The 16,418-nt window shown below is 46.9% G+C and overlaps 1 protein-coding gene and 1 long non-coding RNA gene across 2 annotated transcripts; both read left to right on the top strand.

The window, feature by feature from the left end:
• Window positions 1-2,548: 2,548 nt before the first annotated feature.
• On the top strand, window positions 2,549-6,983 carry LOC123161306 (uncharacterized). The gene is made up of 2 exons (XM_044579148.1): window positions 2,549-2,962; window positions 5,694-6,983. The coding sequence occupies exons 1-2, from the start codon at window positions 2,549-2,551 to the stop codon at window positions 6,627-6,629; spliced, it is 1,350 nt and encodes a 449-aa protein (XP_044435083.1). The 3' UTR covers window positions 6,630-6,983.
• Window positions 6,984-13,504: 6,521 nt separating this feature from the next.
• LOC123178301 (uncharacterized) lies at window positions 13,505-14,697 on the top strand. Its single transcript, XR_006489469.1, has 2 exons — window positions 13,505-13,641; window positions 14,222-14,697. It is a non-coding gene; the product is annotated as an uncharacterized lncRNA (long non-coding RNA).
• Window positions 14,698-16,418: the final 1,721 nt, after the last annotated feature.

Below are 16,418 nucleotides of genomic sequence, written 5' to 3'. Positions count from 1 at the left end.
TACCTTTTTTCTACATGTGCACTCTGTCGCTACCACTTTTAGTTTCTTAGAAGATTAATAAATACTTAAGGCACTGCTTTTGAAGGTCAAGGTGGTCTTGCAATTCCTGACATTGCACTTCATAGCAAAACTCTTGTGATCAAGCACCTTTACACATTCTTTAATAGATATGTGAGCTGCCTTGGGTCAACCACATTTGGGAATCATATTACGTTGATGCCCCCCTCAGATCATTCTAGTGAAAATCTCCGATTAACCCTATTCATATATGGCCACTTGCACAATTGGACAGGGTAACACATTCTACCTCTAGGAATATTCATGGAAAAATCACTCCTTCAAAGATAAACACCCTAGACTTTACCCCTTATCCGGCAGAAGCAACATTACTCTCTAGAATTCATGTCATCACCCAATCACGAAGATCACTTAATTTGCCACTCCCAGTTCAAGATTTTATCAGTTGTAGATGCTTCAAAATGACAGAGACCAGTCTCATCAATTGAAGACATAAATGGGCTTACCCTTAGAAATATATTGGTTGCTCTGCTATTCAAATGTTCAAGGTTTTAAGGGAGCCTGGTTCTGCTCATATGATTTTTAAATTGCTCTGGATATCTCTAGTGAACAAGGTAAATGGGTTTGCCCTTAGGAATATGTTGCTTGCTCTACTATTCATATGTACAAAGTTATAAGGGGGCCTAATTCTGCTCATATAATTTTAAATTGCTCTGGAAATCTTCATCTCTGCTGGGACACAAGATTTTCTTTTGGCTCATGCTGCATAGTACGCTCAACACAAGGAACCTATTTCACATGAAGAACATTCAAATGAGCTCTTACAACCATTCTATGTGTTCTGGTAGAAAGCTATCGCTATGTTTTCCCCTCTCCTACTACTATAGAGGCGAAACTGGAGGTGAACCGTCTGCCACCATCCTCCGCCAATGATATATTAGTGGTTTCACCATTGCCAATATGCTTGATCACTCCTTGCTTCAACGTGTCATGTCCTTCGACTTCGATTATTGCTTTCCATATTTGTGATGGATGGTTGCCAAGTGCGACCACTAGGAAATCAGCCTCTGGGAAATAAACCAACTTCAGAATTCTGGCGCTCAAAAAATTCGAGTTCTCCGTGCATGCCTTGCCAATAAAGCTAGATAAAAAATCTTGAAATCTCAAATCCTCAACCTCGCATGTATTCTGGCATGAGTAGTGTCCCATGTTACCCAATATGGTTTACGTTGGCCTCTTTTGCTTCCCCGCTAGAATGTGTTTATATCATGAAAGGTAAATGCTGACATAGACCCCTTGGGAGCTTAAAACATGACAAAGAATAAACTTGCACTATGAATTTTAATAAGACCTCCTTACCAACTGTTGATAATAACTTCTCCATTGACCCTTGAATCTTGCTCCATTGCCTGTCTTTCAAACATTTGAAGGCCCCATTCTTTGAGATCCAAACATCCGACGGCATCCCAGATATTTCTCATTCAGTTATTCATATGGGACACTCAATATTTGTTTAACTCCGTACTTACCACTTTAGGGCAACCTTTACTAAATAAGATTGAGGATTTGTCCTTATTTATTCTCTGTAGCGATGCTCTTGCATAGGTTTCCAAAAGAAGAGAAACCTCTTTCACCCCCTCTGTAGATGCTTTAAAAAAATAGGTTATCATCTACAAATAACAAATGGTCCACAGACGGAGCCGATGTGGCAGTGGCGATGCCAGGAATCCAATCGTGTGTAATCAATTGAATGTTGTGTGGTCAGATGTATGTATTTATAAGATTTTTTTGGCATGAATTCTACTTGATGTATGTAGTTTCTGAAAAAAGTCGTGTAGTCAATTGACTACCCAGCTCAAGTGTGGCTTCGCCACTGCGATGTGGCCACTTGGATACCACCAAGACTAGATGACTGAACTCTGGATTTTAAAAGGCACGAAAGGCCCTCTGTTGCCAGCAAAAACATGTAGGATGAAATAGGATCTCTGTGACGGATGTCTCGTGAGGGTTTAAATTCATCAAGCTTATAACCAATAAAAAGAACCGAGAAAGATATTGAAGTTACCATCTTCATAACTATGTTGACCCACCATTCTGTGAATTCCAGCTTTAATATGATGGCTCGCAGATAATTCATTCAACCCTGTCATATATCTTCATCGTGTCCAGCTTCAAAGCACAGTGCCTATTTTTTAACCTTTGTTCCTCTTCATAAAATGTAAACATTCGTATGCAACAATAATATTATCGTGATCAAGCGGTCGGCAACAAAGGCTGGCTGCTCGTCAAAAATAATCTCAAGCAATACCCTCTTGAGAAGATTAGCACATACATTCGATGCCAACTTATATAACACATTAGAGAGGTTTATTTGGCCGGAACTGTGACAAGACCATGTTTTTTTTTTTTACCTTTGGATGAGGACAAATGCACACAGCCGAGTGTGGTGCGTGATGGGTTTTTTTTCTGAGACAATTGTTTTTAGTAATACTCCGTACGTGATTGGTGTGCCGCATGGTGAAACAGAGAAATGGGCCCTTCTTCGGCGGACAGATATGGGCCGGGCTTAAGCAGAGGTGAAACCCGGCTTGCGGAGGAACATAGAAACCGAAACGCCCTCCCGGCCTTCCCCCCAACCCCAGCCATTTGTCCCCTTCCCCCGATCCACTTCCGCAGCGGCGAAACCCTCGAGCCGTCGGAGCCGTCGGAGTCGGCGATCGGCGGCGGAGGAGCTCTTCGGCGGCGGCGGCGGCGGCGGGGACGCGGGCCAGCGGCGCGGGGGGCGGGCGTCGTCGACAGGATGGGGTCGGGGGTCGGCGACAGGATGGCCACGCGATGCCGTACGTTTGCTCGGGAGGCCGTTCGCCGCTTGGGAGCCTGGGCGAAGCCCGATCCGTCCAAGCCTCGGGTCCCCTTCAGCACGAGGATGGAGTGGTTCAACAAGGTTAGATCCCGCGACGCCCCCTGTTCTTCACTAGGGCGCTGCATTGCTTCGAGATGGAAATCGTACGTCTCTTGTGCGTGAATTCGAGAAGGAATACCCTAGGTGCAGGTCGCCTAGTTTTCACCAGTAGGATAGGGTTGTGGATTCGAGAAGGAGGTGCAGGTCGCGTAGTTTGTTTTCATGAGCGGCTCGCAGTGAACGCACTAGTCATTTCGCCCCCAACTAGTTCCCCGTGATGAGGCTGTTGGTTCTGGACTTCTGGTCCATGTTAATTTGGTTGATTTCAATCTATTTTGTCACGTAATATGTGCATTTGATCTGTTAATGCGTAGTTTTCATCAGTAGGGTAGGGTCGTAAATTCCAGAATACCATGGGGCAGAATTTTAACAGCAACTAGTCATTTCGCCCAAAGGAATTCTCGAGGTCAAACCCTAGATGGAGGAAATGCCCTGGTGGCAAGGCCATTGGTTCTTATCCACGTTAATTTGGTCGATTCCTGTATATTTTCTCACTTGATCCTGCATGATTTATGATCTGTTGATGCAGATAAATGAGTGTGTTCAATGAATGCACTGTTTTTGTTTGTGTTGATGTAAAATAATCTGCATGTTTGCGTGATATGAATGTTCTCTTTTTTTTCTTGTGGGAATTGTTTGCAGATCTTGGGATCTGATACTGCACCAAATGAAATTTTCTTTCTAATGCATATGCAGATGCCGTGCATGCACAGATGACAGATGTTTGGTTGTTAAATAAGACTACCCTGTTAAACCAATGTAAAGATCTGCATATTTACTCTTATCTCAATGCCATTCATGTATTATATATAATGTTGAACATGCTAGCTTGCCGGTAAATTGTTAACATGTTGACTCTGGCAAACGATTTGCTAAACCCGCAAAGTTTTTTTTACCTTCGATGTCAGTTAACAGTTTGTTATCTGTGTGTCTTTATCCATGTTAAATTGGTTGATTCCAACATATGTTGTCACATAATCTAGGCATTTGTGATCTGTTAATGCAGAGATATCAGTATGCTGAACTAATGCCATGTATATGTCTGTTAACGGGTAGCTATCTATCCCTACGCGTCAGGTAGAGATTGACGACAGACAAAATACGTTTGCGGTAACAGACGCGACGCCCCCTGTTCTTCAGTAGGGTAGGGGCGCTGCATTGCTTCGAGATGGAAATAGTACGTCTTGTCTGCGTGAATTCTAGAAGGAGGTGTAGGTCGCGTTGTTTTCATCAGTAGGGTAGGGTCCTGAATTCGAGAATACCATGGGGCAGAATTTTAACAGCAACTAGTCATTTCGCCCAAAGTAATTATCGAGGTCAAACCCTAGACGGAGGAAATGCCCTGGTGGCAAGGCCGTTGGTTCTTATCCACGTTAATTTGGTCCATTCCAGTATATTTTCTCACTTGATCCTGCATGATTTATGATCTGTTGATGCAGATAATATGAGTATGTTCAATGAATGCATTGTTTTTGTTTGTGTTGATGTAATATTGCAATGGATTGGTTATTAAATATGACTATCCTGTTAAAATAATGTAACTACCTGCAGTACTTCATCCCCATCGCATGCATGTAAATTTATTGGTTGTTAAATGTGACTGCCCTGTCAAACTAAAGTACTAACTGTAGTACTCCATCTCCATGTCATGCGTGTGTATGTAACTATATATTGGTTGTCATGTCATGTCATACACTGTTAAACTGAAGTAATTAACTACTCCCTCAGTTCCATATTCTCATTGTGGTTTTAGTTCAAATTTGAACTAAAACCACAACAAGAATTATGGAACGGAGGGAGTATCTGCAGATTTACTCTATCTCCATGACACGCATGTATATGTATACTGTTGAATAGGCTAGCTTGCTGGTAAAGTGTTTACAGAAATGCCGGATGTGATTTTGTCCTTGGTTAGGCATTTGTGAAGTGTTAATGCAGAGAAAAGTATGGTGAATGAATGAAGTGGACTGAACCCGCTAAAAAACTGGCATTATACTATGCTAGTAGAAGATCACTAGATTATCTGTTCTTGTTCATTTCAAAATTTTCATTTTTGCTTGCTTGTTAGGAAGTCGAGCGGCAAATACTTTTTTTCCTTTTCCTTTTGGGAAATTGAAGTGATTAACCTCTCATTTTTTATGTCGAGTTATTATTGTTCAGCTGTTCATAGTTAGTTCTCTTTGGTACTGGAATGAAGGGATTAGAAGCTCTTCATTTTGTGTGCTAGCCCAAGCTGTGACGTTCACTTTTACAAACTACCAGTCGTCTATCATGTCACTTTTACAAATTATCTTGAATCCACCTTCCTGCAGCAGAGATAGTTAGTTAACAGATCACAAATGCCTTGGCTAATCAACAAGAAAACAACAATTGCTTGTGTTGCATATTGTAATCACATGTTGTAGTCTAGCATCAATCTGGTTCTTTCCCAGCAACAATGAAATTAACAAATGTTTACTTGGCAGCGGTCGCATGCAGTGCAGCCTAAGCCCCTTAAGCTTTTTCCCCTTTGATGACCGAAGCTAGAAGTTTTGTTATACTGCTATACTCTACTAAGTAATATACGAAGCATGCATCATGACTCTACTAATTTTGCACGATCTTAGTTTTCTAGGAGTTGATGTTTTATGTTTACATGTCTCTGACTCCCTATGTATTCCAACTTGTGAACAAAGAAAAGTGTGTGTTGATATTTTTGCTGTGTAACTTTCAGGAATGGGATAGGCACCTTACTGAGGGGGAAAAGTCAGTCCACAATTTCAAGCGGACCATGAAGATTGCGGGGCCTACTTTCACTGCAGCAGCAGCACTTCACATCTTTTACAAAGAGATGATGAGAGTTCAAGGACCTGATGGTGCTCCCGCAGATCCCGACACAAGCTACGAGCGTGCCAGGCGTGCCGTATTCCTCTTTCTGCACAAGGTTGACCCGGGGAGTTTCCCTTCACCTGGGGACCCCGCATTGAGGCTGGCGCAACTCTGGAGAACTTACTACGAGGAGCTCTTCGGAAAGCCAGCAGAAGATGAAGCCGAGAACAAGGAGGAGTCTTTGGAGACTGCGAGGATTACAGCAGAAGCTCAGGCTTTGATCTCCCAGACGCTTGGCAAGCTACAGGCAGAGGAAGCATGCAAGACTGAAGCCGATGCTGTCCTGTTTCTGGTTACAAAGCACAGAGAGGCATGGATCCGAGAAGGGGCCCTAGAATCACTGCTTGATCACCAGATGCACAGGGTCGCTGCTGCACTGCCCGGAGCTTCTTGCGATCTTTCCTTGCTGACAGAGCAGCGCGCCTCACGTGTTCGAGCGGCAGCCGTGTCATCATTGAGGAGGCAGTTGCAGCAGAGGATGACTGCCAGGGCTACTGAAGGACCACCAGACCACTCGTCCGACATACTTACCTTGATCACTGCTCGCAAAATGGTTGGCGAGGCACAGAGCATGGTTGATGCAGTCCGTGCCAGGTGGGCATCTGAAGCAACAAGGGAATCCAAGCCTGGGGATGGTATCGAAGGGATCCAAGCCCGGTCCACGGAAGTACCACAGCATGTGGCTGATATACTCCAGGGTGCTGCTGAAGCCCATGCCAAGAGGGCATCTGAAGCAGCAAGGAGATCCAAGCATGGGGATGGTACCGCAGGGAGTGCTTAGTTTTTCACTGTGGCTGGAGATAGATAGGAATTTTGACTGGGAGGGCTCTTGTCGATATGGTGGGCCTTGGTGGATACATAGAGTTTTGAGAGTTCTTGTATCTTCTTGTTCCTTGGGCTGAGGGTGGCTACAGGTTCCGATAAGAGGTGTGTGTATACCTAGAATGTGGGTAGTGGTCGTAACTGGTTGTTTTGAGAGTGTAGGAGGCTCACCTGATTTGCTTTCGGATGTTTTTGATTGGAAGCCATGACTGGTGGGATGTTCTGTTGCAAAGTAACATCAAAACGATACACGGCAATACTGCATTTTGTTGAGGCAGTGGCACATTTGGAATGGATACGTGGTACTGGTTTATTTGTTGGTATACGCATGAGAAAGTACCTTTTTATGTGCACCTGTGCTTGATATTTGTCCCTTGCCTTGCATCTTTTTTATGTTCATCATATTGCTTGTTACATGGAAACTTGTAACGTCGTTTATGTTTGGAACTGGCAAGTTTGTTGCCAGCCAATATCTCAAAGTGCTCAGGCATCCTCATTGCCTGCTTGCTTTCGATTGCATTTGATTGTCGGTGCGTCTGAGAACAAGTGTAAGATTGTTCTGCTATTGCTATTTGGCATGTGAGGCTACAATAATGCCGTAATCGTGCGGTGAACATAGGCCTTCAGGTTTCGTTTGTTGGAAATGGAACTATGAATTTTCCCCCCTGCATGCATTCTTTGTTACTCACCATTCAAGTAAGATTTATACTAGCTAGGACTCTCTCTGTCCCGAAAATTGTCTTACATTTTGGAACGGAGCAAGCATAATTTAGCTAATTTAATGATAAGTTATCTTTATTGTAAACTCTCCATTTAGTTTCCTGGCCACATATACATATTATATAGTGAGCCTTCACCGTGCGAGCCGCTCGCCGCATTTTTGCTCCTGCGGCGGCGAGCCTCCGTCTCCGTCGAAGTCAAGGACCGACCGATGACATCGCGGAGGAGCTTGACATCCGAGTCAGTTGGCCGCAACTGTTTGGGGGCGGATCTTCACGACCCGCAACCGGATCGGCTTGATCCGGCCTACGTCGCCCTTTGCCTCACACAACAAGTGGCCTGCGCCTCCGACCCGGGGAGCCTCGGCTGCGGGGCTCGGCGGTGTGGGCACGAGTACCCAACATCGCCCGGGACCGGAAGGAGTAGCGGCTGGATGTGCTGGGCGGCCGTCCAATCTCAACCGTTGAGCCAGGAGTGACTGCTCCGAGCGAGCACAGCCTTCCGATCGAACTGTAGTTGTTGCCGGATGATGAACAGGTAACTGAAGAAATGAACAGCGCGACAGTTCAGAGATAGACATGGTCCGACCGTGTCCTCTGGCAATCTCCAGCGCAAGAAGAGCCTGAGCGGCATGTTCCAGGTAAAGGGGATCCCGCGGCTGGTCCACTGCTCGTGGTGCATGCTCGCTTCGGACGCCGTCGAGGGTCGGAGGGTGGCCGAGCCCGGAACCTGAACCTGTCGAAACTGAATCATCCCAAACCAGTGCGGCGCAAGATTCAGAAAAGCAGCCGGAAGCGAGAGAGGTGGAAGCTGGGGCCCACAGGTCAGCCGGAATACCTGTTCCCTCTTCCAAAGAAGTACGTAGTATATGCTGGAATACCTGTTTCCTTCATGCCATAGCCGTGGCCGCCGATGCCATCTTTTTCTCGATAAAAGACGCTTTTATTATCTCAAAATGTAGCATCAAAATGATACAAAGCATTAAGAGTATCACCCGGCCTCTGCATAGCCGCCGATGCCATGCCCGTTGGGTTCTCCGGCGCACGTTTCGAGCTCCTACACCGTCGAGGGTGGCGGAGCTGGAACCTGAACCTGACGAAACTGAATCGTCCTTGTTCCTCTCCTTCTCTTTGCTGTAATATAGTCTGTCCGCCCGTAAGCAAACTATATCGATCTGAGTACAAGAAGAGATTGGTTCTTGGCGTTCCTGTCGACGGTTGGATTGCTACAGTACAGGCTGGGCGTACACACCTCAGGTCTTCCTTTTTTGTTTTTTTGTTTTTATTATAATCAGGGGCCATCCCCCGGTTCTATTTCAATCAGAATGAAACCAACGATCGAGTGCCACAGGAAACATCCACCTCAAGTGCAAGCAAAACTGGAAAGAAACGAAAACCTTCATAGGAGTAAAATTTTCAGTTTACCCCTCTAATGACGCCCCGTTACGTCCGACAGAGTCAGGTGTAACCGAAGCCGTCACTTCAGAGTTGCGCCAGGATCAGTTAAGGAGAACAGTATCATGTACAAGACGGGCAGCTGCCATGAGTAGGCAAGCTTTTATTACATTGACACCTCAAGTGTCGACTAAGCCTAAGCGACCATGACAATAGATCGTCATCCACTTCTAGTTACGTGCCTTCTAGACCAACCATGGAGGGCATCTACTCTTCATAGCCTTGATTGTCGACTTCCTCATAAACATACTCCACTTCAGAATAACCGAAGCATTAAGATGACCAGATTCATCATAAGTACCATTCTCTATCACCTCAGAGTTCTCATAACTCTCTTGTTCTGAAAAACAACATAAGTGCAGCTGAGTACGTATAAAATACGTACTCCGCAAGTCGCCGGGAAAAGTGGATGCAAGAGTCTTTAAAGAGGAATAACTTTACCGGCCACAGCTACTACCACCGAGCCATTAGCTCAAAATACTTTGTAGGTAAAAATATTTTCCCTTAACCCATTTTGTTGAAAACCAAATTTTATTTATAAAATCTACTGGCGACAGAGCGACGTGGGACCTTACATCCTGTGTCAGAGGAAAACCCACACGACGCACTTCCAAACCCGGAAGCTGGGAGTGATATCACATTTACTCTGATCAGAGGTGTACTGCTTTACCCATAGCATCACTTGGTCCAAGTCATCCATGCGCTACCCGTGCACATGACTAGACCAAGGAACCAGAACCTTTAACCAGCCCGTACACTACCTCTGCTTTTCCACCTTGCCTTACTAAAGGCCCGCGGGTCGAGACCCCTGACCGGCGGTCCCACCCTAGGGTGACTGTACCTACCCGGCTACAGCCACCTTCTCACCCATGCAGAGGCAGCTACTTGGCATGGGTAGTTGGTTCAGCCCGTCCCATTCCAGGTCTATGGTCAGTACGGTTTGCGCTGCTTTTGAAGTAAGCGCCAGTTGGTTGTGTCCTAATGTGATACCCTATGTATAGGAGCCCGCCATCCAAGCCGACCCTCCCTGGGTTGCTTTCACCAACATGAGCTCCCCTACCCACCAAATATTTATTTATATTGTAACCCTACCCGGGTCACAACTACTTAATACATATGCTTCACCTGATCTGGTCCAATTGCCAAATCAGTGGATCCACCTGATCCAAATTTCATTTTATTTATGAAAAATATTTATTATAAAATCTTATGCAAAATTTTGGAAATGACCCATAGCCCGGAAAACATTTATCAAAACATGGTCAAGGAGATGACAACTTGCCGGATAGTGCTTCGACCAACTCGGAACCACCGGGCGTGGCTCCTACGGATCCGAGATCGGCTCCTGATAATTATTTCACAACCATGTTTATATTTCCTAATTTAAAATCTAAAGATCCAGCAACATGGCCATGTTGGGCAAGCCATAATTAATTAACTAGATTGTGATACGTCCTAGTGTTTCATTGAGAGATAAAATGCATCAAACCATCCAAATCAGAGTAGCATGCACGTATGCCATCCAGTCTAGAGAGTAAAAAAAATGATAAGTAAAAAGGAAACAGTAGCCTAGTACTGCACTACTAGTACTTTACTCGTTGAACCCAGCTCGTTCCTCTCCTCGTCTTCTCTGCTATCCCAAGAACAGAACCAGCCACCCACCTCTCTCTCTCTCCCCAAGAACAGAGCATGGCCGCCGCCGCCTCGATCTGCCTCGTCCGGGCATCTCCGGCGACACGGTGGACACCTACAGATTCTCCTCGTCTCCCTCTACCATTTCCCCCTATTTATTTTATCCGCCGCCGCCAAAAACGTCGCCACCACTCAATCCTAGCGCCGCCTGATTCAGGTCCGGTGGGCTTGCCACCGGCTGCAGCGGCAACGACGTCTCCATGCCTACATCTGAAAGATCGTGGATGTCGCCTAGAGGGGGGGGGGGTGAATAGGCGCTTTAAAATAATTACGGTTTAGGCTTGAACAAATGCGGAATAAACCTAGCGATTAATTTGACAAGCACAAAACCTACAACAACTAGGCTCACCTAAGTGCACCAACAACTTATGCTAAGCAAGATAAACAACTAAGTGATAGCAAGATGTATGACAAGAAACAATATGGCTATCACAAAGTAAAGTGCATAAGTAAAGGGTTCGGGTAAGAGATAACCCAGACACGCGGAGACGACGATGTATCCCGAAGTTCACACCCTTGCGGATGCTAATCTCCGTTTGGAGCGGTGTGGAGGCACAATGCTCCCCAAGAAGCCACTAGGGCCATCGTAATCTCCTCACGCCCTCGCACAATGCAAGATGCCGTGATTCCATTAAGGGACCCTTGAGGGCGGTCATCGAACCCGTACAAATGGCAACCCTTGGGGGCGGTCACCGAACCCGTACACTTTGGCAACCCTTGGGGGCGGTCACCGGTACCCGTCAAATTGCTCGGGGCGATCTCCACAACCTAATTGGAGACCCCGACGCTTGCCCGGAGCTTTACACCACAATGATTGAGCTCCGAACACCACCAACCGTCTAGGGCGCCCAAGCACCCAAGAGGAACAAGCTCAAGGGCACCAAGCACCCAAGAGTAATAAGCTTCTCAACTTGTAACTTCCACGTATCACCGTGGAGAACTCAAACCGATGCACCAAATGCAATGGCAAGGGCACACGGAGTGCCCAAGTCCTTCTCTCTCAAATCCCACCGAAGGAACTAATGCTAGGGAGGAAAAAGAGAGGAAGAACAAGAAGGAGAACACCAAGAACTCCAAGATCTAGATCCAAGGGGTTCCCCTCACAAAGAGGAGAAAGTGATTGGTGGAAATGTGGATCTAGATCTCCTCTCTCTTTTCCCTCAAAAACTAGCAAGAATCCATGGAGGGATTGAGAGTTAGCAAGCTCGAAGAAGGTCAACAATGGGGGAAGAACACGAGCTCAAAAGATAAGGTTCACTGGGGAAGAAGACCTCCTTATATAGTGGGGGGAACAATCCAACCGTTACCCCCACTTCAGCCCCGCAGAGAGCGGTACTACCGCTTGGCCAGCGGTACTACCGCTTGCCCCTATAAGCGGTACTACCGCTCCCCCTCGCGGTACTGCCGCTGGGCCCAGAGCGGTACTACCGCGGTGGCAGGGCGGTACTACCGCAAACGAGCGGTACTACGGCCCCCACTGCCGCGGCTAGTACCGTAGAACCCGACACGAAAAAGACCCCTCGAATCGAGACGGTACTAGTACGAGACCGCAGCGGTACTATGGCTGGGGGGTACCAGCGGTACTACCGCTTGTAGCACCCAAGCGGTACTACCGCTCCGGCCCGCGGTACTACCGCTAGGAAACCAAAACTGCCATAACTTCTGCAAATGAGCTCCGAATTGAGCAAACTCAAGCTTGTTGGATAGAGGAAGACGAGTAGCATCAAAACAGCGAATAGAGGAGTGAGAAGAGGCAGGGGAGGTATGCCAACAAATAGAGGAGTGAAACCTCCAACCGAGAAGAACCGGCATAACCTCCAACATCGAAAACATCATAGAAGGTGCGAGTGAACTCCGTTTTCGATGAACTCGAGCTTGTCATCAAGATGACCATAAGCTCCAAAACTCACAAAGAGAAGAACCAAACAAGAACCAATAAAGATGATGCAAGGATGCAATGGTTTGAGCTCTCTACGAATGATACGATCAAGCTACTCATCGAGAGCCCCCCTTGATAGTACGGCAATCGATCCTATAACCCGGTCTCCCAACTACCATCATGAGACCGGTAAAATAGAAAACCTATCAAGGGCAAACCTTTGCCTTGCACACGGTTCACTTGAGCTAGATGATGACGATCTTGACTCCCGCAAGTTGGACCACCTTTCTTGGTTGCGTTGGCTCGATGAAGACTAGTTGATTGCTCCCCCATGCTCCACTATGGGTGATCCACTCTTCCGCACATCTTCACAAGTCCATTGTCACCACAATGGACGGCAAGCTTCAAGCATTTGATCTCTTCATGATGCTTCACTTGAACTTGCACACCGCAACATCTTCACAAGTCCATTGTCACCACAATGGACGGCAAGCTTCAAGCATTTGATCTCTTCATGATGCTTCACTTGAACTTGCACACCGCAACATCTTCACAAGTCCATTGTCACCACAATGGACGGCAAGCTTCAAGCATTTGATCTCTTCATGATGCTTCACTTGAACTTGCACACCGCAACCTAACCCCACAAAGAACTCTCACGAAGATCATGGGTTAGTACACAAAGCGTAATTGACAATGCTTACCACACCATGGGATCGCTTGATCCCTCTCGGTACATCTTCTACGCTTTGTGAGTTGATCAAGTTGATTCACTCTTGACTTAGTCTTGATCAACCATGAATCTTTTCAACTCTCTTCATTTGGATGATGTCTTGAAGATATACATGAATGATCACACAATCTTCTTCTCCAAGACATGCTTGCAATAAGCTCAACTCTCACATGACCAATCTTTGGATAATTCCTTAATAACACCTTGGTCACCACATAAACTCCTTGAAACCAACACATGAACTTCAAGAAATGCCTATGGACAAATCCTTCAAATATAACTCAAGGCAACCATTAGTCCATAGAGATTGTCATCAATTACCAAAACCAAACATGGGGGCACCGCATGTTCTTTCAACATCCTCCCCCAGCGCAGCCACACGCACGAGGCGTGCAGCCACGGGCGTCGGGCGTGTGCGGCTTCACCGGCGCTGCTCGGTCGCATGGCTCTGCTGCTAACGGTGTGGACTAGCCACATCCTACTGCTACTACTGGTAAGTACTAATTCTGATTCCTTCTCCATAAGTGTTCCAAATTTCACATCGAGTGCTTGCTAGATGTCAACGTGGGTGTGCATATAGTGTTCATTTTATCTCAGGCCCTACTATTGCCCACTCAGCCATATTGCCTTCTTTCTCTTTGTTTATCTCAAGGCCATGAAATTAATCAAGATTTAATCTATGGCGCGGTCATGGTATTGCTACTGATTAGATCTAAATGTTGTTCCTAACTAGTGCTACTCATCCTTGAACACCATATAGAAGCAAATAGTGGCAGTGAAACTCCAAAATTAATTACTTGTGAGTAGATTATAAACATCAATCACTCAATTTTTGCTACAGATTGGCAGGGATTAATAATTAGAACAAGGTAGTATACACAGGAAGATTGAACTTTTGGATACACACATACATGTCTTAGCAAGTTACTAGTACTTAGGATTTGATTCTTGGCATGTTAGATCTAGTACAAGCCATAGATGTCATTCACAGAAACTTTTACAAGCTTTTGCAATTGATCTAATTAGTTTTGATTAACTTGGGTGTTTACGTAAACATTTTGTTCTTTTTACAGCAAGATAAATAGATCAAGGTGAATAGATGCTCATGGACTGATTCAAACCGAGGTGAAGATAGACAAGAAGTCAAGCAAGAAGGGCTAACACAACAAGGTACTTGATTAGTACCTGATGGCGCATGCAACCCAAAGGGCTTCACCGCAGTGAAGGACAACAGTGTGGCAGAAGGTGAAAAGGCAAGTGGTGGTGGTACTCCAGTGTATGTGTGCGTGTGAGGTGGAATGGACCACAGTGAAAGGAATGGCTCCTATTTATAGTGGGGTTAGTAGCTATGTCGGTTTGGAGAGGCATTACATCTGGCATGCATGCGTGGTTAGGCTTGCATGCATGCCTCCACTTGTGTCTCTTGTAGGCTGTACTAGGGACAAGTGTAATTTGCTTGACTGGCCATTAGTTGGCATTTACTTTATGTGGAAAAAAATGAGACCAAGATCTGATTATAAATTTGTAGAATATATGGAGGTTTGGAAAATATTTTGTTGTGCATGGTCAAATGCTATTTGCTATAATAAAAATTAAATGTCAGGTGTTTCCATTATTTTAATTAATGTTTAGGCAACACCGTTGAAATTATTGTTATCTAATTTTGACGGTTCTTACACGGACCTAGCCGAACTTTTATCAGATGACCGAAAAGTTGGCCCAAGGCACACAAAAAAAGTCTCCCCCGGCGCGGCAGAGTAAAGTTTCACCACCCCTCTTCTCCCGCCCGCTCGGCCACCGTTTCGCGCTGCCGCCCCCACGCGCCGCACGTCGCCACTGATGACCCCCACTCTGGCTGGAACGGGAAGCCAAGACCCTTCCGCCGCCCCGTCGGTGTGTCGCCGCCGCCCGCACCCCAAAAAAGAATGTGGACAAAGGCTCTTATTCAGTCCACCGCACCAGCAACTACCATTGATATTAAGGTCGGCATGGTGGCCACTATGTCTCCGGCGTTGGTAGGCCGCCCTCCCGCTGCTCTCGTCGGAGGCAAGCATGCTAGGAAACCAACGGCTGCCGCTTCGGCCCTCGCCGAGGAGACGGCGAAGAAGAGGAACAAGGAAGCGACTCTGGCCCCTCGTCCATGTCCGATGCTTTGCACGGCGTTTCCGGCCACCCCTATGGCCAGTAGTTCCGGCACGATCGGATGCCGCAGCTGGCAACAAGGGCCGTGGCCGTCAAGTGCTCAATGAAATGCCTACAAGGTAATTTATTTATGTTTACATATTCCATTTCGGCCAATGCATTGTGCGGTGATGGTTGGCGCCCGGTGGATGATGGAGTCTGTTATTGTTGTTACCATAGTGCGGAGATGAACACGACCGGATTTTTGTCGTCTTTGGAGATGTCATATGAACAGGCAGCAGGTTAAACACAGAGAAAAGTTTACTTTTCGTTCCTTATCTATTACCGAAGTCTAAATTTTATCCCTCAACTCATAAACCAGTCAACTTGCACTCCTAATTCTTAAAACCGAACAAGTTTAGTTCCTTGTCTTGGGTGAACTGGGTATCGCTGCTGACTCAGCACGGTGTTGACCGGTCCTCATCCACATGGCGGTATTTCTCTCCCCTTTCTTCTTCCTTCTCACATTAGCTACTGAGGCATGTCATCAAACACGTGGCATGCACTGCCGCGTGCTGTCCATGGCCGAGCAGCGAGCAGTGGCATCATCTCCTGCCGGTGCTCCCGTGCCTCACAACCTTCCACAAGTGCGTCTTCGACGGCTTCCCAACGGCGCACGCCCCAGCTTCGTCGTCCGCACACGCGCCCACGTACTCGAGGAGGAGCGCCATGCCGAGCGCACACAGCGTGGGGGGTCTCGTGCAGCTGCGGACGAGCCGTGGAGGACGTCGGCGCCATCAGAGCTAGGAGTTAAAAGACGAGCACGTCGGCGGCGGTACAGTGCGTGGCGTGGTTAAAGATGGAGACGGCGCGCACGGTGCGGCCAGCGACGCGGTGCCCGGAGCTCATCGTCGTACACCCACCGCCAGAGGAGATGTCGCACTCTCGTCCACACCCCGAGCTCAATCATCGACGCGTCGGTGGCGGCGCCGGTCTCCTGGTCATCGTTACCAATACGGTGGGCGGCGGGAGGCGGAGTTACGGTCGGCGGTTCAGCGGCTTCGCTGCCACTGCCCTTGGTCGTGACCGTGACGGCGGTACGACGAACAACACGAGCATCAGCAGCACGAACGGGCTGAAGCTTCGGCT

The sequence above is a fragment of the Triticum aestivum genome, chromosome 1D (assembly GCF_018294505.1).
Source record: "Triticum aestivum cultivar Chinese Spring chromosome 1D, IWGSC CS RefSeq v2.1, whole genome shotgun sequence".
NCBI classification, from domain to species: domain Eukaryota; kingdom Viridiplantae; phylum Streptophyta; class Magnoliopsida; order Poales; family Poaceae; genus Triticum; species Triticum aestivum.
The sequence above is the reverse complement of the archived record's forward strand: the minus strand, read 5'-3'. Positions and strand labels throughout refer to the sequence as shown.